General features: G+C 32.1%; 2 protein-coding genes, 1 long non-coding RNA gene and 1 pseudogene across 7 annotated transcripts; 1 reads left to right on the forward strand and 3 right to left on the reverse strand.

The window, feature by feature from the left end:
- Nucleotides 1-713: 713 nt before the first annotated feature.
- LOC106672647 (CUE domain-containing protein 2) lies at nucleotides 714-6988 on the reverse strand. 2 transcript variants are annotated; one of them, XM_024227222.1, is made up of 7 exons: nucleotides 6799-6988; nucleotides 6555-6668; nucleotides 6281-6492; nucleotides 6031-6215; nucleotides 2377-2550; nucleotides 2191-2313; nucleotides 714-2129 (listed from the first exon to the last, which is right to left on the reverse strand). In XM_024227222.1, the coding sequence occupies exons 2-7, from the start codon at nucleotides 6644-6646 to the stop codon at nucleotides 1983-1985; spliced, it is 933 nt and encodes a 310-aa protein (XP_024082990.1). In that variant the 5' UTR covers nucleotides 6647-6668; nucleotides 6799-6988; the 3' UTR covers nucleotides 714-1982. The 2 variants fall into 2 exon arrangements, with proteins under 2 accessions (XP_024082990.1, XP_014259718.1); XM_014404232.2 differs by having other exon boundaries at nucleotides 6555-6702.
- Nucleotides 6989-8223: 1235 nt separating this feature from the next.
- Nucleotides 8224-10411, reverse strand: LOC106672639. Of its 2 annotated transcripts, none has more exons than XR_001341288.2 (3): nucleotides 10146-10411; nucleotides 9883-10088; nucleotides 8224-8798 (listed from the first exon to the last, which is right to left on the reverse strand). It is a non-coding gene; the product is annotated as an uncharacterized LOC106672639 (long non-coding RNA). The 2 variants fall into 2 exon arrangements; XR_001341289.2 differs by having other exon boundaries at nucleotides 9883-10101.
- A 256-nt stretch (nucleotides 10412-10667) lies between these two features.
- LOC106672638 (wee1-like protein kinase) lies at nucleotides 10668-22816 on the forward strand. 3 transcript variants are annotated; one of them, XM_014404218.2, is made up of 11 exons: nucleotides 10668-11296; nucleotides 14509-14656; nucleotides 14715-14833; nucleotides 16146-16352; nucleotides 16415-16563; nucleotides 16755-16883; nucleotides 16953-17080; nucleotides 17155-17304; nucleotides 17441-17510; nucleotides 17802-17894; nucleotides 22468-22816. In XM_014404218.2, the coding sequence occupies exons 1-11, from the start codon at nucleotides 10824-10826 to the stop codon at nucleotides 22530-22532; spliced, it is 1731 nt and encodes a 576-aa protein (XP_014259704.1). In that variant the 5' UTR covers nucleotides 10668-10823; the 3' UTR covers nucleotides 22533-22816. The 3 variants fall into 3 exon arrangements, with proteins under 3 accessions (XP_014259704.1, XP_014259706.1, XP_014259705.1); XM_014404219.2 differs by lacking the exon at nucleotides 17802-17894 and having other exon boundaries at nucleotides 10674-11296; XM_014404220.2 differs by lacking the exons at nucleotides 17441-17510; nucleotides 17802-17894 and having other exon boundaries at nucleotides 10672-11296.
- A 1935-nt stretch (nucleotides 22817-24751) lies between these two features.
- On the reverse strand, nucleotides 24752-26298 carry LOC106672652 (annotated as a pseudogene).
- Nucleotides 26299-26605: the final 307 nt, after the last annotated feature.

Below are 26605 nucleotides of genomic sequence, written 5' to 3' on the forward strand. Positions count from 1 at the left end.
AACAGTCTATTTGTACAATTATAAAATTAAATAAATCTTGAATTAAAACTAATTCATTCCATTGTTTGTTTTGGTTTTCAAAATGAAGTACATGGGTAACATGAAAATGTAAAGCTTGTAACTTAATCATTTTGCCAAGGTACGACACCACATTAAAACAAACAATGATCATTTTGAAAGGTTTTTAAGTGGCATTTAAAATAAAAACCTCATTAGGTTATAATTTAATTATTAAATTTATAAAAGCATTGTATTGCAATTCTTTATTATGATTATTAATAAAAGGAGATTATTTATATTCTTTATCTATTATTGGAAATTTAATTACCAACATAATCAAAACATACTTATATTTTATATAATTATATCCTAATATAAACCTTTTTTTAAAGGTTATTTTTAAACAAATTTGATCACTATAAATTTCTTATACACTGAAAATGAGAGATCGTAAAAAAGATTTTTATTTAAAAGGCAAAATAACATATAAAGAGAAAAATAAGTCTTGCAGTTTATACTGAACAAATTACACATAGAATTGAATTTAATAATTCAGTTAATTGGTCGAGTAAATGTCAGAGCTGGAAATATGGTCAAATTTGAAATCCTTCCATTCCAAAAAATTCAAAATGAATTGAATTCATTCTTAATTGTTTCATATGTAATGTTTTTTATATATTTCAATCAACCATTAACACTAAAATCATTGTATTAATCACCCTTTTAAAAATACCACTGAAAATTGTTAACTAATAGTATGAACTATAAGGGCAAGACAAATTAATATTAAATCTAACTAGAAAACATGTTATGATTTATGATAATGACTTGTTTAATAGCTGCTACCTTATGTCTGACTACCTATCGAACGAGACAAAGGGTCAGACCAGAGAACACTCACTCGATTAAAACTTTTTAAGAAATGTCAGGTATCTAACACAGCACCACATACACACACGATTGGGCACCCTAACTGTATCTGCTGTCACGGTACCCTTAATAAATAATGAGAGCAATGAAGGACAGAAAAGTCAAAGAAGAAATCTACACAACAGGGTTAAATGGAAAATTGGTGTAAAATCATACCAAATCTTCTCTCTTGGAAAATAAGTGAAAATCGAATAACACGAATAAAAAACACTCGATATTCTTCTTGTACTAAATAACTTTTTTTTTTAGACAAATGAAAAATTAAATAAAACAAGATTTGTCCAGTAACAAAAATTCTAGCTGCACATAATAAATTCCTGTGTAAAAAAATTATTCATACATCAATCTGCCCTTTTTATTAGTAAAATATCAATTTAACTATCCCTGATATCGGGAGTAACATCACAATTGTGTATGGCATATAATTATAAATACCAACAATCAATTTGGTAACACCAGATACAATATTTTATTTATTTTCATTTATAAATACTAAAAACAAAGTAAGTACTTAACAATGCTTTCATTAATCTGTAGTTGTTTTATTCTTTACTAATTTAATAATGTTAATCTGCAACATTGAGCAATATTTTAAGCTCAATATTGTGTAAACCAATATCAAATTTCAGCAAATTACTTCTATCTTCCTTTTAAATAAATACAGTGTTTTTACAATTTAAAAATTACATAAATAGGGCCTGAGATGACATACTATTTGGACTAACTTTTTAAAATTTTATTTTTTAAATTAATAAAATTACATTGTTTTTAAGTATTTTAAATACAGTTTAAAATTAATTCTAAAAATAAAATAAATTACGAAAAACTATGCAGTCTTATTAACTAATGTAAAAAATAATTAGAAAATATTTAACTGAAAATTGTCCACAAATATTAAAAACTTCCAACAGTGTACCTAAAGTAGTGGGACTGGGTTTGAACTTAGAGAATCTCCCAATGAGAATGAATAATATATGCCTAGTAGCAGATAACGCTACAGAAAACCATTGTCAGGAGAATTTTAAAACAGAGACATACTCAACAAATCCCAATCAATGATACTTATTTTGTCGAGGAGGTTTTATACCTGGAGTACACTTCTTAGAATCCTCCTCATCTTCCCTCTTAATCTCTGTGAATCTTTCACCTTTCAAGCTGACTATCTTGTTATCTCTATACCTAACCATTTTCTTTGGTTCCTAATGGAAGAAAAATAAATCATAAAACATTTTGTTATTGACAGGATTATTAATTATTTACCGATTTTGGAGCAACAGGGCGATGTTCCCTTGTATCATCATCCTTATCGACAAAACTGTACCTAGCTATGATCCTAGATTTCAACTCTTGATCATCAACCAACGATTTGTGTTGTCCTCCATGCTATTACATTTTAAATTCTAAACATCTGGACAATTTTATTTTATACACTTTTATATTTGTTACCTGAATAATAGAATTGTGATTAAGCGTTTGCCCAGCTTCTTGTCTGTGCAACACAAGCTGGGCCGCAGTTGCGACATCACTGCCTGCGACAGTTAAGCAGTGCCTTGCTTCTATTTCAGATAAGCCCGGAAACATTTCTTGTAAAATCTGGATCTTTTCATAATCCGCTATATCCTAAATTTATAAAATTAAGAAAAATGTACAATTTATTGGAAATACTTATTTTCTAAACTATAACTAGTATATTAAAAAATGCAGGAAATATAACAGTTCATTATTTTTTTCTTATTTATTTTTTACTCTTATTTTTCGGTTGTTGACTTGTTAAATTTATTGGGTTCCTTTTCAGAAATTAGACAACCATTGAACTCTTTTTTTTCTTATTGGTGAACTGTAATTTGGTCATTTCCGAACATTCAGGTATGCTTATCATTTTTCCTAGAAAACATTGCCTGAAAACATGCTAGCTCTTACATAATCCAAACAATGATCAATTAATCAAAAAGAATATTGAATTGTGAAATATGGGTTGAGGGGCTTAAGAATAAGTCCTTGTTCAATGGGATTGCAGTCCAGGACTTGAAAAAGTTTATCAAAGGCTTAGAGAAGCTAATATCAGAAGTACTAAATCTAGGTGTAGAATAATAATTTGCTAACTGAAGACTGAAGACTCCAGAGCAGCAGAAACAAGCATATGCAGATATTGACAGGAAGAAGAAGAAACGAAGGAATTTGTCCTATGTTCATGCAAAGGCTGGTGCCGACTGAGTTTCCTACTCCTGGTGAGGAAAAGCCTGGGATAAAAAGTTACACACGGGAGTCCTTAACAAAGCTTTGGATCTGGTAAAAAGCCTTAAGCTTACGAGGAGCTTTAGATAATGGAGTTGCACAATAGACTTGTACAGTCGCGGTGCAAAGGTCATAAAGAAGTCGACTTTTACTTTTTACTTTTAACCTTAACATGTTAGGGCCTATAAAGTCTTACATTTATTTATGTTACTAAGTTATTTAATTACATTAGCACATTATTCTATGGGGTCAAAAATTTAATTTTCATGATACATTCCAATTGTACCAGTGATAAAAGATTCGATCAGGATGCCACAGTGGAAAATAAGTACATATAGATCATGACTGACAAAAAAATCAACACTAAAAATGACAAGAAGCTGAAGTGTGTCTGACAAGCTGAAACAACAAGGCTAAGCCGAGTATCATAATAAGAAATTACCAAACTGATCAAAATAAATTTTCACCAGGCTGAATCGCATTTTAATGAGCTACATCCAGAGCGTCCTGTTAGTTTATGATATTTGAGGAAATTGTGAAATTTTCAAACACGTAAAACAATTAATTTACTATCAACTAAAATGATAAATATATAAATTGGTTCTTGGTTGAATAAGTTGGGAGATTTAATTTTTTCAAAAAAAATGTTGCTTTTTGCAAATAACTTCATAATGATTGCTCCAAATTAAAAGTTGTTTACAGCATTGAATTTATTGTCAGAACTCCTTTAAAAAATGACAACTGACGAGTATCTTGCCATAAAAAATAATTAAGCTTCTATTCATATCCTGCTATTCTGGAGAGATGGTAGAAACTTTTAGATTCATGAGAACCTAGACAAAAAATAAAAATTTAACATGTCTAGTTTTCCTGAAAATGCCCCAAAAATATATGAAGGGGTCACAGAAGTTATATTCATCTTGTATAGGATAATTATTATCTCAATCCAACAATTGACCAAATGATAATGGAATAATAAATTATGCCATTCTAAAGAAATAAGCAATATCACAGTCTTATCTTCTTTGACTAGTTACTATACAAATAAGCTTGTGTAATATAATTAGCCAAATACAATATATTTATAAATATGGAAAAATAGGACTTAGCCTGTTTTCCCACAAAGTCCTTATATAAGACATATTCGCTCTTGACAAAAACAGTTTTTTTCTGTAGATCTTTTAATCTACAATTATTTCCCCAATCCTAATGTTTGAAAAATCCCCTTTTACCATGTTATAAGTTTTTAAAAATAATAAATGATATTAAATATACTGAATTTACTAGTCTGGGGAAAATTTGCTTCAAAATTAAAAGAGCTAAACCAAAGAATTCTAACCATGATGGTACAACAATGGTGCTTATAACGGGTAATTACAGCAAACCTCTGAAAAACTACACTAATTGCATTTACCTGGAAAAGAAACCCAGAAATCAACTATGGAGATTATCAACCAGCTAATTCAATGATCTCAGTTATCAGGTTTGTAGTCAAGATAAACAGCAAGGTTTTGTTTTATTGCCAAGCTTTGGACGGTATAGTTAGTCATTCTCCAGGCGCTACAATGAAACACAAGGCCTATTCTTCTATAATGAAATGCTGCAGTTAAAAAATGAGGTTAAATGCCTAGGGATAATCATAGATAAGAAATTAAATGTAACTCTCACCTGCAACACCTCATAACAAAAAGTAAAATAATACAAATGACGACAAGAATTCTACGCAAATCTTACGGACTAAAACCAAATATGGCTTTTTGACTATATATGTCAGTAATAAGACCCAAATCCTATGGTTCACTAATCTGGTGGACCAAAGCTCAACAAAAGAAGCTACCCAAAAAATTAGACAGCATAAAATGATTGGCAAACCCATTATCACAGGGGCAATGAAAACAAAACAGTCAATTGCCCAAGAAACACTGCTAAACCTTCCTCCATTGGAAATCTTTACGGAAGGTGAAGCGAGGAAAAGTTCATTTAAGCTCTGTAAATAATCAAATTGGATGGGAACAACTCTTCAGGCACACAACAATAATTAAGATCAGGCACCCATTCTTATAAATGGGGACTAATTACATGATCCCGGAAACACTCTTTACAACAGCCTATAAAGGCTCAACAGACTACAAAAGGAACAAAAATTAAGGAGTAATTCAGATAAATTAAATGGTAGATGGCTCGAAAACAAATGAAGGAACTGGATCGGGCATTTTCTGTACAAGCACAAACTATGAGCAATCATACTCGTTAGGGAAGTATACTCCAGTCTTTCAAGCCATCACATCAAAATTAATTAGAGAATGCATCCAAAATCTCCAAAACCTGGGGAATCACAAGATATTTTGGGTACCAGAATTCGGAATGAACATGGCTACTGTTCTCTCTGAGAGGTAACAATTTAAGAACTCATTTAAGAATGTTACCTACACGAAATTGGTAGATGGGCTCATTCTGAATTCATTGTGGGGACATTCTTAAGTTAACACTTTTGTAAACTTTGCTCAAAAATTCTGAGTAAGGTGTCATAGATGGTTAAAAGCTCAAGACATAGGAAGTAGTTGGTTTTTTTAAATTTTTTCCCTCGTACCTTCATCCCTTACCTAAATCCCCACTAATTATTTTTGAAGGCTGATCATCTTTGCCAACGGCTGATTTATTCAGTTTTACACTGTCAATTTGAAGAAGTGAAATAAGGCCCTCTTCCATGCTCTCCTGGTTCATCTTATGAGTTAGGTATATGCTAAACGTGCTGAATTCAGGATACTAATTTAATTCTACCCCGAAATTCGCCTTACTTATTCACAATTCAGATATCGTTTTAGTTTTATTTGTAAATATATATCAAATTAAATTCCAAGTTACCTCATGAGCATAATATTCACCACTACTGTCGGAACTACAACTGCCATCGCTGGCTTCTGAAATCTGGTGTTTCCTATGAGACTTTCCTTTGCCTCCACTTGAGCATTCCGAAGATGAGTTTCGATTTCTGCTTAAAGAGATGGGAATCAATAATTCTGAAAGGTCCCGTTCAATGTACGAATCGCCTGGAATATAAAGTTGAGTAGATTTCAAGTTATCACACATTAACGTCTTTTCTTTTTTTTCTAACCGTTATGTCTCGTCCTGCGAAGGGTTGCTTCAAGTTCGAACATCCACTCACACACTATAGGAAGGCTGATTTTGGAAAATTCAGGAAAATAAGCTGCCATCATTTCGCAGAATCCTTCGGCATCGAAAGCCTCTTCGATGTCTCCGGTCGTTTCTTCTCCCAGGTCTTCCAAAATGCTTACAACGTAGCTTAGCACTATTTCATCGATTGTGCTAGTATAATAAGTAAACTTGTTAAAATTTGAACAGCCTAAATATAAATAAACTTCAATTACCTGATCTGTGCACTTGGTATATGCTCCATTAGAAATCTGAATAAAGATTCTTTTACAATGTCCTCTTTTTCCTCGGTTGCCGTTTTATTCATTTCTTTTATCGGTAATGTAGATCTGAAAACCATTTATTTTGAACCTAAAAGGATTCCTAACAAAAAAGAAAGGTAAAAGGGGAAAATCAATATTTTCAGAGACCAAGATATCAGAGTGGCAACGGCGAAACGGAGATTTGCCGATGATATACCTTAAATAGATCGGAGGAAATTTTATTTTTTCAGACGGATTCTCACGATCCGACGATCTCTGAGATGAAACGCCGATTCGGATCCGTAAAGTTGAAACAAACAAACTCTAAGCTGGAAAATGGCTGCTATTTCAAAGAGTTTTGTCAAGAGAGCGTTCGCCTGTAAATTCCGTCAGTTTACCAAACACAGCTGATTCCCGCATGCTGACAACGACAACCGATGACAACTGCTACCGCCGAGTGCGGTGTCATTCTCAATTTTTTCAAACAAACAAAACCACCAACAACGACAGTCCATTTATTTATTTTTTATTTACGTGTGGAGGCCAATAGCCTAATTTACTAAAATATGTAACATATAGATAGATAAACAATAAAGTATATTAAAATAATTAAAACATTGGGAAAATATAAAATATATATACATACTATATACATAAACTATAAAAGTATACATAAAATAATTAAAATATGGGAAAAAATAAATATATATATACATAAAAAATATTACGTTAAATATAAAGGGGCAATTTTTTTTACATTATAAAACTTTTTTTTAATATACAAGACTAGTATTAAATAAATCTATATTTAGTATATTTCCTGCTAAAAGAACATATAATACATGCGGACAACAACCACCGATGACAACTGCTACTACTGTTGAGCAAGTGTCATTCCCTTTTTTCAAACAAACAAAAAACCACCTGTCACGGCAATCTATTTATTTATTTACATATACAGGCTTATAGCATAATTTACTAAAATACATCAAATATACAAATATAAACTATAAAATTACACATAACCAAATTAAAATGTTGGAAACATAAAATATATATACGTACACATACACATACCGACTAGTCCTAACATTAAATGACTGATGTTAGGAGTGAGTCAGTCTTCAAAGAAATATGAGGTGCCTGTAAAAATCCTAAATATGTCAATGGGTAGATATATTTAAGACTGCTATGATCATGGTCTTAAAATAGGTTAAAAGCTTGGCAGTAACAACTAATTTTTTTCTTCTTTTTTTTTTCTTTAAGACCATACATTGTACCAGAGTGGTTGTTTCGTATTTAGGTACATTGCACCTTGAATATCAATGTTCAGAACAGATATTGTGAGATCCTAGTTGTATGAGTCAATCAAAATTGGGGTTCAAATGTATATGAGTATGTCAGGTATACCTGAACCAGTTGCACTACCTAAGAAAGCAGTGTTGAACCGTTTCCATAGTATTGATTTGAGGGGAGTAGTGAGGAGACAATAGAACAAAATTCACTTGTTGGTCAAACAAAAGAGGTAAAGTTAATAAGTAATATTTCTAATCTACTTTTAAAAGATTTTGAATAGCAAAAATGCAAGTGTTTTTAGAGCTTTATAGCAAATTTTAGATATAATATGGTATCTGAAGGATAATTGATAGTAAAAGTGATGCCTAAATCTTAAGTAAAAGTTTCATTATTAATATAAGATGAAATTTAAGACAATAAATCAGGTAATTCTAGAAAAGGAAATATAATTGCATTTAGAGATATTAAGTTAAAGATCATTCAAAGGACCATGTGTCCAGAGAAGTAAGGTTGTCTGAAGTATGACTTGATCAGATCTTGATTTAATGAACTTAAATATTTAAATCCATCAGCAAAGAGTAGAAGTTTAGTAATTAAAAAAAGTAGTTGAAATTCGTTAATAAAGTCAAGAAACAAAAGTGGACCAATATGAGAGCCTTGAGGTATACCTGAAGAAGAATGAAATGCTATTATGTGAATTATTTTAATTGCATATATTTACAGCTGTTTTATTTAATAATTTATACTTAAAATGTCCATACTTGTTATATTGTTTTTGTTGTATTGTAATTCTAGTTCAGTTGTTGCTTTAATTAGTTTTAACATTGGCAAACTGCATTGGTCATCGCCAGTCCTCTCTTCTTATTTTACATTTTTCATATCTTTCTCGCGTTTTAATCCTACTAGTTTCTTTTGCTTTGCCTATAAAACAAATAAATAAAAAAATTTAAAAATTTTTAAAACATACAAAGCAGAAACTGGATATATATTTAAATATATATGTTATTTCACATGTAATTAGTTTTAAAAAAATAGAAAATATATGTCTTTGTATCAAAACATTTGCAGATATGATTTTGTATCGTTGAATTTATGCCTTATTTTTTCATTTAGTCTTAATTTTATATTATAATCAATATTATATATAATCAATATAAAAATAAACATTTTATATTTTTTAACATTTCAATACATTCAATTCAAGTAGTCATTCTCACTATCCCAGAGTACTCAACATTTCTTAGGGGAATTGGGGATAAATCTCTCCATTCACGCTAATAAATTACATTCGCACATTCATTCACTCTAGTCCAGACTGTTTGATATTCCAAGAGTATGTTTTGTAATGAATCTCTATATTAGCTCTCCCAAGTATATTGGTAACTATTGTATAATTTTAATAGGCTTTGCCTGTAAAACAAATAAATCAATTTGTTGAAGTTGTAAGGAGCGGCCAAGAATGAGCTGTTTAGAAAAACACCTTTTTCAATTTTTCTGCCTACGTTTCGACCTTTATTCGGCTCATCTTCAGGGCATAAAGTGCTATTCTTATGGTGTCATGTTGGTTTTGTGTGAAAGCGTTGTCACCTTCACACAACTATTTTTATATAGGGGGTAAATGGGGCCTAACAACATCATTCACGTTAATAAATTACATTCGCACATTCATTCACTCTACCCCAGAGCGTTGTATATTTCTCTGGTGTTTTGTATTGAATCTCTATAGTAGTCCTAAGTATATTTGTAACTATCGTATAATTTTAATATGTTTTGCCTGTGAAGTAAATAAATATATTAAAAAGTTTCAAAACACAAAGCAGAAACTGGGTATATATTTAAATATATGTGTTATTTCACATGGAGTTAGTTTTTTTAAAATTGGAAAATGTATGTCTTTGTGTCATAACATTCGCAGATATGATTTTGTATTGCTGAATTTATCCTTATTTTTTTAGTCTTAATTTTATGTTATACTATTTATAAAGTAAAAATAAACGTTGTGTACTTTCTAAATTTTTTTATGTTCAATTCAAAATGAATTTTTTTCCAAGGACGAAATGCATTTTTGAGGAATATTCGTTAAAATTGGATCGACCACCAGGGGGCGAAGTTGTAGGCTGCATCAGAAAGAAAAAATCTCCGACCTCAAAAAAACAATTTTCTTTCGTCAATCCTCCCTTCTTTTTGGACTCAACTAGAGATCCGGCAACCCTGAAAATTGCAACTAGCATGTACGTCGAGGACTCAAAATGTTATATTAAAACTTACTTGACAAAATGTAACAATGGGGAAAAATTACACCGAAGTTTTTTCACAGTTTAAATTATTTTTTAAAGAATATCTTGGTATTATTTTTTTAAATATTCGTTAAATAAGTTCGATGCAATTTGTTTAACAGTCGATTCTGATGGAATAATTTCTCTTGGGTGTTAGTTTAAATAACGAGAAGTGAAATGAAGGTAATTATTTTAAATATTAATAGTCTATCGTGCAGAATCGATCAATTAAACGGATAAATAAAGTAGTAATAAATTAGAAACGGTTTTATATAATGTGACTGTCGATGACGAAATAATGTTTAAACATTTGTAAAGTCCGGTTAAATATTAGTTAATAATATAATAGAAAATGTGCTATTATGAGTTGAAAGGGTAAAGGAATTAAAAGTCTGTGAGGTCTTGGAAGTGCAGGTGAGAAAATAGAGTCGTTTCGTGACTGTGGCTCTTATCTGGCAACGATGGAAAGAAGAAACATCTGTCTGTGAGAAATACCGCGCTTTTCACCCCTTCTCCGTTTTTAAGGTACGTTAATGGCCGCTTCCGTCCCGACAAGTCATGTAACTGAGGCCGACGTATTCTTTTCTCGTCCTATTTCGTTTATCAGTGTGTAAAACATCTCGGACCGGTTTGATTTCGAGTATTTTATGTTTAAGACCGAAGAGCATAAATGGATCTTTCGTGCAGCGACGAAGAGTTGGACTTTATAAAAAGGCCGCCGCCGATATACGTTGGGAACGTGAGCGAAGGGGATGGAAACGAGATGGACGTCAATCGTCCCGCGACACCTCCGATGGACGACTCGCTCAAGTTGAGCAAATCCCTGGGTCTCATATTCTCGCCGCACAGCCCTCCTTGCCGTAGGATAAGGTCGATGAAATTGATCGAGTCGCCGGCACAGTTCGGCAAGAACAGGTTACAGCCGGTCTTCACCTCTACACCGACGGCGTCTTCGCCTTGCCTTCAACATTTCTACAAGAGGATCGTCAAGACTGCTCCGAGATCGGCTCGGCCGAGGAATTTCCTGTCACCGAGAGAAAAGTCAGCTACGTTCACAGACAACTCCGTCTCCCCGAGCTCTCTTATCAACCCTCTCAGTACGTCGAAAATCGTCGAAATCAAATCAAAGAAGAGGCTCAAAAGGTAAACGATTTCATAAAGAATTTAATTTTATTATTTGACGTTTGACAATTATTACAATGCTGTTGTTAACAACAATACCAACTTGTCACCAATTAAATTCACCTCGAGTTTGCCAGAAAGCAATTCAACTACCAATTTGGAATTTATGTTTTTATTTTCTTCTGCCCTTGAGAATCAAGAGTATTGGGTGCGTTCCTAGATGTAGTACAGGCTTTTGATGGGATCTGGCACTCGGCATGCTTTATAAACTTAACCCAGTAGTGCTCAGATTTTTTTCTTCTTGTAAATAGGTAATATTGGACTCTAAAATACTTAATTGTATTTTTTTAATTGTGTCAGAAATCAATATGATACAAAATATATACACGTGGACAATTAATATGAAAAATAGAAAAAAACATTTCACTGGCATGGTAAAAAACTGCCAGGGTTGAGCATTAATTTTATTATTTGACGTATGACAATTACTTCAATACTCGTGTTCACCAACTTGTCACCAATTAAATTCACCTTGTTTGCGAGAAAGCAATTCAACTACAAATTGGGAATTATATATATATAGTTTTTTTTAAATTCCTTCTGCCCTTGAGAATCAAGAGTATTGCTTGGGAGCGTTCCTAGAAGTAGCACAGGCTTTTGATGGGATCTAGCACCTGAGCATGCTTTATAAACTTAACTCAGTAATGTTCAGATTAATTTTTTTTCCTTGTGAATTGGTAAAATTAGACTCTAAAATATTTAAATAGAAAAATAGTTTATTTTTTATTTTACATTTTTTTTGAAAGGGCCAGAAATCATATGGTACAAAATATGTATACATTTGTATACAGTTAATACAAAAAATAAAATACATATTCCAATATAAGGCATGAAAAAAAACCGTCTGCCAGTTGAGCGGATTACTTTTATATTATTATTTTTTTTATTGTATTCACCGAATGCCTGTTGATGCCAAACATTTGCCAAGGGCAGTGCGAATCCTCAATTTATTACTACCATCATATATACTCAACTTATATTATTACCAATCATGACGGATTCTGGAAACTGTAATTTTTGCAACCTCAGTTAGTGTTTTTTGTAGTGGCTACAAAGTCAATCACATTGTACTGTTGCCCTGCATCAAAAACCTTGTTCTGATTTTGATGATTCGGAAGAGAAGCGTTCCGAATTATTGGTTCAGCTTGATACAGATCGAGAAAGTCAAAGATATTGGCCCAATCCATTCCTAATCGACAAAAACAGTGCTATGATGTTCTTTCATTAGTCCACTTCAAAACCCAAATATTTGGGAAGTAGTCGAACTCAAAGCATCCATACATTTGGGAATTAACAGACTACTTCCCGAATATTTGGGTTTTGAAGTGGACAAGAAACAGACAATTAGCCGAGCATGGCGGGCATCGAATATTGTTGCTTGGTGAATAACTGAGCACCCATCCGAACTAGTTGGGATTCGACAAACCTTTGCTCAGCATTCTGTGAATCCCGCAAGTCTGGAGCCATCTTAAAGCAGACTTTCAGAAGCTGGATTACGTTCGAGAAGGCCTGCCACTGGTCCAGAACCTCTGGCAAGGCACAGAACAGCTCGGTTAAGTTTTGCAAATCAAACCAATTGGTCAGAGCAAGATTGAACTAAAATTGTTTTCGGATGAGTCAAGGGTTTGTTTGAGGTCTTCTGATGGTCGAGAGAGGATTTGGAGAGGGGTAAATCCCCGCCATATTTTCACTCTGGAGAAGCTGTGGAGGTGATGGGCAGGCATTTCTTTGGAAAGTTGAAACTTGATTTCATCAAGGGTTCTATAACAGCTGCACTATATATGGAAGATGTGTTTTCAAGAAGTTGTTCCTTATGTGCCACTAATTTGCCACGGTTGTATCATGCATGACAATGCAAGGCACCACACAGCTAGGATTGTTGGTGACTGACTACTTAAAATGGGCTTCAATTCAATGTGTGGTGATTAGTGACAGTTAGTCGATGATTATTCAGAAATCGTGATATATGGTCTGGTTCAATTCAATGTTGGGAGTGTCAGCATGTAGTCCCGACAAACCCTATCAAACACCTTTGGGACAATTGTCAAAGAGGGTAAAAGTTGCCCAGTGATGCCAGAGAATTTTCAGGAATTAAGAATGGAGCTGTTGGAGGAGTATGGAAATATTCTACAGCACTACATTGAAAATCTCATAAAATCGAGGCCACGTCGAATGCAAGCGGTGGTCAACGCAAGAGAAGGAAATACTTGTTACTGAATTAAATATTTTCCTAGCATACAATTGCATCTTTAAGTTCTATATGTAACTACAATTGAAGTTATGAAATTCAACAACTACGGTTGGGAAAATTAGTTAACTACTGACTAACAGTTATAATTGTATTTATTTTTCACTATAGCTCAAGTGGTTGAGTGCCTGGATCTAGATATTATTGATTTCAAGTCACCCTCTTGACACTTAATTTTACATCTCAACCTTCTTTACATTATAACAGTCGCAACTATAATTTTTTTTAAATTATTGGTTTGTTAACCTGAACTACAACTACAGTAGTTCACTACTGATGTAGTTGAAAAAAAGTAGTTGTTATGGTAACAACAATCAACTAACAGATGCTATTTTTTAATTTTTTTTTAAATTAATTTTTTTAATATCTATTTTCACTTATTTTGGTGATAACATTATAAATAAAATTGGAAAAGCTTAATAATACCACTCAAACCACATTTATTGGTTTGTTTTTGTCTTCTATTACAATTGGATTGGGCCAAACATTCTGCTACAAATTTAGTAGTTTGAAAATAGTTGCAACTATAACTACTATTTCTAATTATTGGTTTATGAACCTAAACTGATTACTCTAGTTGGCTACTATTTGCCACCCAAAATAAAAGTGATTGTAATTACAATTCTCCACTTTATTGAGAATGGCACAACAACTTAATTAGTTGGAAAAAAAATAGTTGTGATAGGAACTACAAAAAATTACAAATTAATTTGCAGCAAATTGTAGTTCTAGTATAATTCCACATTATTGGATTGGGTTTAAGAGAATTAGGCAAAAATCAGTTCAACAACAAATTTCAACACTGAACTGTAGTTGTTATACTTAAAGCCCACTTGTAATTAAAAAAAGATGTAACCAATAAAGATTTGTTGTAAAAAATGTAATGTTTACATGAATTCCATATTTAATTTATGTTTCTTTTCAGTAAATGTTTTCGGACGTCAACCAATCAAAGTTTCACATTTGAATCAGATGAAAATCAAGATAGTGTTAGTCCCACTCACAGAGATTCATCACATTTGGATTTCAAGAAACCAAGGTTAACAGACTTTAATGTTCCTAGATATCAGCAGGTAATAAACTTTTATAAATTAATTTAGCCGCGGTGAATATAATGTTTTTGTATTTTAGGAGTTTTTGGAATTGGAGGTCATTGGTTCGGGTGATCATGGCTGTGTCTTTAGATGTCTTAATAGATTGAATGGTGTTGAGTATGCTGTGAAACGCAGCATATGGCCTATAAATAATGAGTATGATTATTACAATATTCATCTTGGGTGGGTGCATAAGTTTTTTTTGTTTTTCAGAAAAAAAGATCAAATTTACAAAATATAAATTTATGGTTATTTAGAGATTATGAGTTGTGGTCTTGTATGATGTAGGTGTTAGAAAAACATTTTCTTTATCGTACCAGCGTTTCAATCTTTATTGTGATCATCTTCAGGGCCTGGGATTTATAAATATTGTTTAAATTATACAAATACATTTAAGATATGTATTCTGGTAGCAGAAATATCCCTAAGTCTGATGACTTGGATGAGAAGAAAAGATTTTTTTTTCTTTTGAAGTGGTTGTCGATGAAGTGGAACAAGTAAAAATTAGAAGGGGCAAAGGTCTGGAGTCTTGGATGATGCAAACAACTGTTGTCTAACTGGATGATTTTTCTCTGAATGAATGCAGCTGTGCGAGGCATGGTGTTGTCAGGGCTGGATGTTTTCCTTTAATGTTGGCCCAAGAACTTTAGTTAGAGGCCACTGTATACTTCTGTCGTAAGGGTTTGATTGTGTGGGAACAGTTCCTAATAAATGATCTCTCGTATATCCCACCAAACAGAAATAAGACCTTACACAAGGGGACAGTCTTGCCATTGACGTTGATAAGTGACATTTCATTCTTTTTGCAAATGGTCCTTCAGAGTTAAACATTTTTGCAAAGGACTCACTTCTCATCCATTGAGCAAATAAGAAATAAACCCTTTTCATTAATTCCTATTCAGATGTGAACTGCAACAAGCCATGCAGTCTTGTTCCTTCTAAAGGGTTCCCAAAAAGTCGAGTTTTGCATTGTAACCCAGAATTGGGTTCTTTATAATGTTGGACGATGTACTTGAAATATCTTTGAAAGCTTTGCTACAGTGAATTTCTCCTCATCCTTTAAAGCCATCAATAAGTCATTACTTTTAATAAGTACGTTAGCTGTTCCAAAATGAGGCTTGTATTTGATTTATCTTTCTCTATTATGAAAACTGTAGACTCACATGTTCAGTATTACATTTTCACCATAAATTCCACATACATTTTGACAGGAATGTGTCAATATGCCCGAAATCGAACTATTATAGCAAGCAATGTCTCAAATGAAGTTGTTTATCTGCTTCCATATCGTTGCAGTTTATTCTAGACTGACTTTTGGGATCAACTACCCCTTTCGTGGGTAACAGGTAATAAAGGATTACCTTTATAAAAGTGAGTTGAAATTTGAAAAACTGAAAAAAACTTATGAGCACACCCATTTTTACATGAAAATGTGGTATTGTTTTATTTATTGATATGTTGTTTCTAGGAAAGTTGCTCATAATGAGATATATGCCCATGCTGTTCTTGAGCACCCTAATATAGTTAGAAATTATTCAAGCTGGACTGAAAACGATTATCTTTTTATGCAAAATGAATACTGTAACGGGGGTAGCCTCGAAGACTTGATTACATCTGGTCCTTTGGAGGAAAGGACGCTCAGGAAGATCTTAGAGCACATTGCCCAAGGGCTAAGGTATTATTATTATTATTAAAAATATTTGTTTATAATAAATTTCTTCTGATATTTACTTTTAGATTCATCCATTCAAAAAATCTGGCACACATGGACATTAAACCAGGAAATATCCTTCTCCACAGAGATGCCAAAATGTTTTATAAGCCTTATGAAATTGATGAATTCTGTGATGATGAAAATTCAAACGAAGAAACCATATACAAGATCGGTATGTTTATATATTAATAAATATGCAATAATTGAACAACATTTGAAAAATGATTGGTGATGTGAATAATATTAATTTGAAACCATTTTGAAAATATACAATAATAATTTTTCAAAATATATTAAATAAATAGCAAGTAATTAAATCTTATTTTTACTATGTGTCTATCATTTGTTCATATTTGATTTTAGGTGATTTAGGGCATGTAACCAGGCTCGATGAGGTTGTAGATTTAGAAGAAGGAGACTGTCGTTACCTCCCAAAAGAGATCCTTCAAGACGATTATTCTCATTTAGACAAAGTTGATATATTCGCTTTAGGTATTTACACATTCAATTATCAAATATTATTAGAAATGCCATTATTTGACTGTTGTTTATATATTACAGGCTTGACACTTTATCAAGCAGCTGGTGCGGGACCTCTTCCAAAAAATGGCGACGAATGGCATAATATCCGTTCAGGAAGAATAAAACAATTTCCCAACCTTGGTAACGACTTCAATGACTTAATTAAGGTATTATAAATCTGTTTGCTTTAATACTTTATTTGTAAGTTACCTTTCTTTTTTTTTTTACTTTCCACCATTAGAGAATGATTCACCCAGATCCAAATACTAGGCCAACTGCTAGTGATCTCCTTTCGCAAAATTTAAGTTCACCTATATACAAAACTGTGAAGGATAAACATGAGCTGAAAGCGGCAAAACAGAAAATACAACTTCTGGAACAACAATTAGCAGTAAGTGTAAATTATATTCTTTAAAACTTGAAAAGGTTCTATAGATTGTACAACCCAAACCTAAAGAACCTTTTTTATAATTAAAATCTGATTTTTGGACTGCCCTTTTTTTCTGTACTAATCATGACTTTGGCAGTGTTTAAGGGGCAGTGCAAAATATATTCAAAGGCAAATTGAACATGCAACTAAAGTCGGAGGTAGTCCAGGTACATTTTATAATTAATTAATTTTTGTTTTAATTAAAAGGTTTTTGAAAATTGGCAGTCTGTGTTGTTACTGTCTTTTTAAATTAATAAACTCCAAAATATTTTTTTAAAATAATCCTAATAGTTTTAATTCAAAGTAACATATATAGATTAATTTTAATAATGCAAAGGTATATTTTAAACTCTCAAAAGGAAAACATTTCATACTAAGCAAAAAATTATTTATAATTTAAAATATTTTTTTAATTTTCTTTTGGTTTTTAATTGGGCATTTTATTTTGTTTTTCTCAGAACAGAGATGTTTAATTGAATTGAAAGTCAAAGCAAAACTATCCAAGTTCCTGAAACTTATATCGCTCGATAAGTTAAAGAAGATCCGTGATGGTAAGAGCACAAGGAAAAATTAGGGCAAACCAGATAGTCTCACTGTGATTGAGCAGTATTGTTAATTGTCCACTTGATAGTTTTTGTTTAATTATTATTACAAAAACCAATATATGATTTCTATATGGAGTACTAGGGATTAAAAACATTTTAATTTCTCAATCTAATCCTTCTAATTAGTGTCAATAGAAAATTGTAATTAATTATTGAAAAAATATTGATGTTACAAACTAACTTTTATTTTTATTGATGTCACAGATAGATTTTGTTTAATGACTCAAGTACATAACAATTATACATTTATTATATCCAAACATATACTGATCACATTCTGATCCCACATAAAATATTCAATTATTGAAAATAGTATTCAAGTATACTTCTTTAACTTGTCAAGCTGTAAGTACTTGGTACTGTAAGTATTTTGGGTGTGTGCATGTTGGTTTTAAACAATGTAACGGGATAATCAAACTTCATAGAAAGTTTTTTCATCCATTATTTCCCAAAGGATGAGAAATTTTTTATGCAGTTTAAACTATATTGTATTTTATGTTATCTATTGTCTTCAATTATATTTTTATTTACCATTTTATTAGATTTAACTAATCAAATTCACAATATCTTCTGATTCATTTTTATTTATTTATTTTTATTATTCAAATCACTAGCCCAACTACATTCAAAGAGTTTAACATTAGTGCATATAATATGTCACATTTAAAAATTTAAGACATCAGATTGACCACTCGGTATTTTCACAGTATTCACTGAAGGAGAAATGGTTACTTAATATCATTGTAATTTAAAATAAATTATCACACTATATCATAGATTTTTTTACACTATTTTCACATTTCTTGTAGCATACAAGTTTCAGACGTATTGCTTTTTTCCTCTTAATTTGAAATGGACAAGCACCTTTGACTTTACTAAGTCTGGAATGGAACTTGTTGAATTGTTTTATTGGGCTGGTGCAAAAATAATGCAGGTTTTGAAAAGGCAGTCAAAACTATTTTTAATTTTTATTAAATAAAGAAAATTTATTCGAGATATTTTCCATCTTTGCCAACTTGTAAAGGGCACGTTTACATGTTCATGCAATTTGCACCAATTGACTTGTGCAAATACGTTTGCACAAGTAAATCTTGTGTGTAAACAGAAGCGTGACGTTTGTGTAAGCTGAAATGTTTGGCTTGAATAAAATCTGTCCTGCTAAAAAAATTGCATGATGTTGGTGCATGAGCGTGTGAACGGGATTGCTCCAATCTTCCAGTCTAGCGCCTGCGCTTTGATGACAGTTGTAATCATTCAAAGGACAGCAGACATTTGTTATCAGCTGTTTGTCTATAATAATTATTATAGTTTATGGTTGTTACTGGTTATTTTTGATGCCCTGCTTTGTTTTTTCCTGAAATGGCGAAAAAAGAGAATGAGTTTCTCCGAGAATTTATAGAGTTATGTAAATCGTTTCTGTGTTTGTGGAAAGAAAAGAATATACTGATCTGAATATGAAATCTCAAGCCTACGACAATGTGGGTGAAAAACTCCTGACCGTTTACCCTGAAACCACCAGAGATACGGTTGTAAAAAAAATTAATTCGCTACACACCACATACAGAAAAGAATTTTAAAAATGTGTTGAGTCTTAACACTAAGCATTATAGCACTAAGAGCTGATTTGGAAATACATGTGGAAAATTTCACATCCCCGTAACTTCTCCCTGTTGCCAAAAATCTCAATGTAGCTGAGAGTCGTTCCTGAGGGGTAATTGCACGTCTCGTAACAGTGTCTCCTTGTGATATTAATGGTGAAACTAAATTGAGTAATTGCTGGTAACTGGTTTCATCCATATGTAGATAATTTCAAAACTCATCAGGTTCACTGCGTAGTTCGTTAATTAAATTCGTATGTGAAAACAAATTTCTTTTTAATAACCAGGGTTTAAACTATCTTCTCTTTTTTCTTCAATAACGCTTCTTGTTTTTTCTTGATAACGCATATCGCAACTGTCGCAAGAATTAATTCGTCAACCTTTTCCATTTTTGTAAATCAATAAATAAGGCAATCAATATAAATGTAATATTTGACAATTGATAAGTTAACACTTGATGCCGATTCGGGGGGGGGGGGACCTTAGCCGAGTGGTTAGTGAGAGAGATTCTCGGCTCATAGACCCCGTGGTCGTGGGTTCAATTCCTACCGATGCCTCTGGCCTTTTTTTCACGATACCCTTTCTCCCAAAACGAATGCGCATAACATATTGTCTGGCATTGACTTAAAAAAAAATGCCAATGAAGAACTGCACAAACTAGTTTGAACGGCCTGTTTAGTTCAGTTCATTTGCGCAAGTTTGCTTGCACAAATCGGCTTGTGCTTTTTTTTTTTATTTTTTTTTTATTTTTTTTTTTATTTTTTTTAAATAACTGCCCTACCGACATTCAGTCAATGTCATTTTGTTGGTGACTATGCCAACCGACCCGGGTCACCGCCAAAGGGCACCCCCACATACGTCCGCTTCTCATTGTTTAAATTACATGAGCGTTTAAACGGGTCTTAATAAGTGCTTTTATTCTGCTGACATAAAAATCTTTATATTGATTTGAATAAAGTCTTGAAAGGTGTTTTTAGCTTCAGCGTTTCTATAAAACTTTTATTCCTCAAGAAGTGATCAAAATACCTAAACAAATGGAAGTCTGTAGGCGAGAGGTCGGGTGAATGTGGAGGGTGCGGTAAGGTTTCATATCCTAAGTTAAGTTTCCACATGGTGGCCTGGCATAATTGTGAAGAAAAATCAGCCCTTACAATTTACCAATGCTGGATCAGACGCAGTTTCCTGTGCATTTTGTCAATTCTCTGTTGTGATATTTTCATCATAATTCAGGAAATTAGAGTGAACAACCCCAGCAGTACACCAATCATTATAACCTTTTTTGGGTGCAGATTGGGTTTCATGAAGTGTTTTGGTGCTTCAACCTAGTCCAACCACTGACCTGTCCACCTGTTATATAGTTAGGGATGGTTTGGACTTTGGTTAGTTCGTGCCACTTGTCGAGCTTCTTTACTTTACCAATTTGGTCCTGCTGGTGAACAACGGTTGAGTGGTCAACATTAAGCTCTTCCACAATTTCCCATTTCTTGTCTTGTCACCAACCTAATAAATTTAACTAGAATAATAATGCTCAATACTCTATAGGCATTTGATCCAAAACAATATGCTCTTACCAGCTTAATTCAGTATACAGAGAAACCCTCTTATCTGGCAACCTCTATAGTGACCACCTCTCTTAACAGACAATTTTCGCATTTCTAGCAAAAAAGATTTTACGCATTTTTAAACCCCTTCATACCAATTGAGGACACTGCTGTTAGTCCTCACCAAAGAAAGTAACCCCTCTAAAATGGACATAAAAAGTAAAAATATATTAAATGTCTGTAAGAAGAAAAAAAAATATGATCATGTATAAAAAGAATTTAACATAAAAAATGAATAAACTTTTCTGGGCCGATTTTAAAAGGTTAAAAGGCATCCTCACCTGTCTATATTCTCGGCCGCTATGTGGCCTCCCCAGCCTGATTTATTTTGCATCGTGCATCAAAATTTGAAAGGTTTGCTTCAAATCACTAAATCACTCTTACTCCTTTTGAGGTGCACCAATTCCATTCAAAATTTGACAGTACATTTCTCATGTTATAGTTTTCAACGGAAGTAAATAAATAAAAGGAGAAAAAGAAACAGTTTTTTTCCATAAAAAGCATTTATTATGTATATTTTAACAAGTAAGAACTAAAAAAACAAAATAACTACTGATTACTCCTCAACTCTGTACATGTATGTATCTACATACGTACACCTACACAAGTACAGAGTTAAATAATATGTATAAGGACCACACCAACAAAAAATTAGAAAATTACTGTGAATGTAAACATGTAAACGATGTAAAACTAAAAATGAGGGCACTTGGCAGAAAGACAATAGAGTGTAGAGAGTAGGGATGGGCAGAGGCAAGAGGTTGGCAAAAAAAAGGAAATTCCCAATGATGGATATTGTGGCAAAGGGGGGGAAAATGAATGATATTATTCATCACAAGGTGGTACAGTAAGGATTGACAGGTCAGCACGATCATAGACAGCCAAACTATAGAATCACATGATCATGATCAAATTGAGATCTTAATTTTAATAGTTATGCTGCTTCCTGTTTTATCAGGCTCCTAAGATAACATTACCTATTTTTCCCATACTGACATAAGTAGAGCCCCTATTTGTTTGATCAGTGTGGGGGATAAACAGTGTCCGTACCTACCAAATTTTAATTTAGTATTCTATAATTTATTATAATTATTTAACATAAACCTAATCCTTTCCCAACTATACACACGAGTCTTGGTTAATATATGTTTTTGTTTTACTGTATGTAACTTCAATTGAATGCTAATAGATGGACAAAGTTTTAAGCAAGACAGCTTTTAAACGTAAATTTTACTCTCGTTTGACTTTTTGTTTCCTAAATGTTTTTTGAAATAAATAATTTTTCATGCTGTCATTCAAATTTTTCTTTTCTTTTTTCAGGATGTTATGAAATACATAGAAGTCCTGAGATCACAAGCAAAAGCAGAAAATCCCCAAACTCATGACTCCAAACATTTGTAGGGGTAAAGGCCTTGTTCATTTGTTGGAAAGAAAAACGATCACGGAGCACAACACTATTTTAACTACCATTCTTTATTTTTGCTCTATTATTGCCTTTATTGTTACTTTTATGTCTTTGTTAGCCTGTGGATGTGATAATATTTGAAGTTAGTGTTAAACTATGAAAAAGTGTTGTGATGAATTTATTTGAAATGTAAGTGACATTTTTATTTTTATTTTTGAATTGATATTTACAACTTTTAGAAATATGTAAGGTATTCATGAATAACACCTTATGTTCAGAATTTTATGTGATTTAATGAATACACAAAATTATTTCCCAAGAACTTATTTATTTACATAGAAAAGTGATAGTTTTATTTTGATGTGTTTTAACTTCACTTTGTGCGTAAATGATTTTTTATGGATATGTTTCAATGAATTGATTCCATTATTAACTTTTAAAAGTTTTAACTTAGTTCCTTTTTGTGGATATGTTTATACTAAAAAGAAAAATTATTCATTTTTTTACTTTTACAAAATTTATGATTAAAGAATATATTAATAAATAATCAAACTTTGTACCATATCGTCTCCAAAATATAAAAAAGGGAGATAATTATCAATATATAATTTAAAAAATTAAATGTTTCTTGTCTTTTTCTTTTTCTTTTTTGAAATTATTATAAACATCAACATGCAAATAATTGTTACCTGTCTGACTACTTACATTGCTTTAATTTCAGATTTAAATGTTAACATTTTGATGATTTTTTTTCTTGCCAAAATGCTAACATTTTTCTTGCCTAACTGCATTCATAAACTATTTTAAGCTGTAATTTCTTTAGATTATTTTGTCATATTTTCTCAATAACCCTGTTAACTTACCAATGTCAAATAACGGGTTTCACCTGTTGTGATTTACTTTGTTATAAGATCAAATATCTGTGAAATACACGTAGTGTTAAAAGCAGGACCGGCTCAAAACAGTAATATATGTTATTAGTTAGTCAAAAATTAACCTTTTAATTTGTGACTTCCTAATGAATTACATATTTCTGGTTTTGTGTGCTATCCTCAATTTTTTCATATAATTAAATATATTTTGTATTTATATAGTGTATATTTAATTAAATAATAAAAACAAGGCACGCATTTTTTTTTATTGTATCATAACACAACAAAACTAATCGGCAATTACACTGATGTAACATTTCATGTGAGTTTTATTAATTACAGAGTTAAATCATATTTCTTATTGGCATGGCTGATAACTCAAAATAATTTAATTTTAGAATAACATGTTGACTGCATGCTATGCTTGGTCAGTTTGGTTGGCCCCAGCAGAACCCAATTTATCACGTAAAATAGCTCTCTGGTACTTAAAAATAATTTAAAGATTTTTTTGTATTTTATCTACATGATATAAATTATATGACACAACAGTTGTTTCTCCACAGCTCTATGTAAATAAAGAAGGCAACCCACAGAATGTCTGTTCAATTTGGGTGTGTAATTGAAAAAAGTCATTTCTACTTTCTACTATAATTTTTCCTTTTTTTGTACGTAATCATTCAAAGTGGATAAGTAATTAAAATAAACTTGTACACAGAAAAGTAAATGGCGTGGTTGGTAAACAGGTGGTAAACACAAAAATGGCTTATTTGTAACTGTAAATGTCTGGTCATGTACCAGGGGCTCACTAAAATCAAGACGAGGGTTAATAAATAGGTAATGATAGATAAAGATTGTAACTACTAATGGCATATGGAGAATAATTTTATATTGGATTATTCATTATATATTCTTTGTTTGGTTTCTGTCAGGCTGTTTACCACAAAATTATTTTCATTTTTGGAAAATAATTCTTGTCATAGTAACGTGGTTAATAACAAATGAAAATACAATTTGGATGAAACGTGTATTTGCAAGCCTTGAAAGCTTGAAGGCTAAATACAATCATAATTATACTCATCCAAATTCTGATCTTGCAATTTCACCCATTCTTTTTAATTATACCTCCTCCTTATATAATCATAAATGAAATTACATTAGAGCAATATGGAAAAATGAAAATGTATAAAATAATATTCCAAAATATTTCTTGTTTTCCTGGATTTACCTATTGCTGTTATAATAATTGTTCATAACTTTTTCTCTTTTAACACACTTTTAACAACACCCTTGCTTGAGTGAATATTATCATTTTAATAATGAATAAGTGTGACCATCATAATTGATTTTATTAACCCAATTATATTGAAGGTATAATTAGACATCTCCAACGTCTATCGGAATTGGGAAAACAACAGTAGAATCCTGTTCAGTAGCTATACTGCTTAAAGTTTGAAAATATCTTAATTGCAATGCTTCTTTCTTTTCTGAAATGATATCTGATGCTTTCCTCAGGGCTTGTGATGCATTGAGTTCCCCTTCAGCTCCTATAACTTTTGCCCTAGCGTCTCTCGTAGCTTCTGCTTCAGCTGCCATCGCCCTTTGCATTACGATTGGCAAAGATATATCACTGAGTTCAACGATCTCAACAATGACTCCCCAGGCGTCGGTTCTAATGCCTAGTTCACTTTCTATTTCATCTGCAATCTGGTCCCTGAATTGAAGTATTTCATTCAATGTCCTTTTCCCCAGTGAATTTCTGACAGTTATTGCTGCCAGGAGCTGAGTGGCAAAAGAGTAATTACTAATTTTAATACAGGCTAAAAGTGGGTCTTTTACTCTGTAAAACACTATAGCGTCGACAAAAACTGTACAAGAATCTTTAGTTAGAACTTCTTGAGGTTGAATCGAAGTAGACACAGTTCTCAAATCAATATTTATAAACACATCTACACATGGTATGATGAAGAAGATTCCTGGTCCTCTTGCGCCCTTTGTCCTCATTCTTCCTAACCTGAATATTACAGCTCTTTCATATTGATTTACAATTTTTACAGAAAGTAAGAGAGAAAATGGAAATGTAATTATTATCAAAATTATAGACAGAACGACACAAACTACCTCAACAAATGGTGTCTTGCTGGATTGTATTTCTTTTAGATCAGTCTGTTCCTGGCCATTGTGCTTTGGGTCTTGCATATTTTTTCTGTAAAAATTTTCAACTCCAGTATTAAAATCATCTGTTTTCTATTTATTTCAATACAATTTCAATACCTAAATCAACGTATTTCATTTGCCATGTACTACTATGTACATGCCAATAAGCCTGGTTTAAGTGATGAGATCTAGTTCCTAACCCTATGTTACACTCATAATTAAAAACTATCAAATTTTACCTTTCAATTTATTCAAAATTTTTAAAATCATTTCAATGATTTTAGAAGTGTACAGGTTTATCAACATTCAGCGTGCACTTTGTTAATTTCTGTTTTATGTTATTCATAATCGTGGAATTGTCACTTGAAAAATCATAAGTAAATAAAAAATATGATACCATATAATTAGGTTTAAACAAAATTACAGAAAAAGGAAAAATATAGTCAGCTAATTTATTAGTAATAGTAATAAAACTGAAAACTTGTTAAAATGGTTGTTCTCTGATGTCAAAGGAAAGAAGAAAACTTCATACATTGGTTCTTATTTATATACTTCTCTGTTTTTAATTACATATTTTCCTTTAAAACATTTTTTAAACTTTAAATTTGGAAAATCATAGCATGGGGAAAAGAACAACTGAATTAGAATTACAATACGATAACAATTAATTGGAAGTATGAATTATTAAATAAAAGATACCTGTAAATATATGAAGTTGACATAATTGATAGGATACAAACAAAACAACTGAAAAAGATAATTTTTTTTTTATAAATTTTTAAAAGGCATAGCTGCCTTAAAGCATCCATCAATGCAGCCTCTGCACCGCACGAACCAGAGGGGCCACGGCCCTAGAGAGGAGGAGGCCTGGAGGTCCAGCCGCATTGCAGAGGGATGAGCACTCTATAAACAGCGTGACGTTATTGCTGAAGCTGAACTAAAGTTGTTTCGGCTCTTCCGAAAGGATGTGCATGGGCTGTAAACATACACATCCCTCAAGAGCCAGGGTATTCTTTTTCATCCATAT

The sequence above is a fragment of the Cimex lectularius genome, unplaced genomic scaffold, assembly GCF_000648675.2.
Source record: "Cimex lectularius strain Harlan isolate CLEC.00 unplaced genomic scaffold, Clec_2.1 scaffold152, whole genome shotgun sequence".
NCBI classification, from domain to species: Eukaryota; Metazoa; Arthropoda; class Insecta; order Hemiptera; family Cimicidae; genus Cimex; species Cimex lectularius.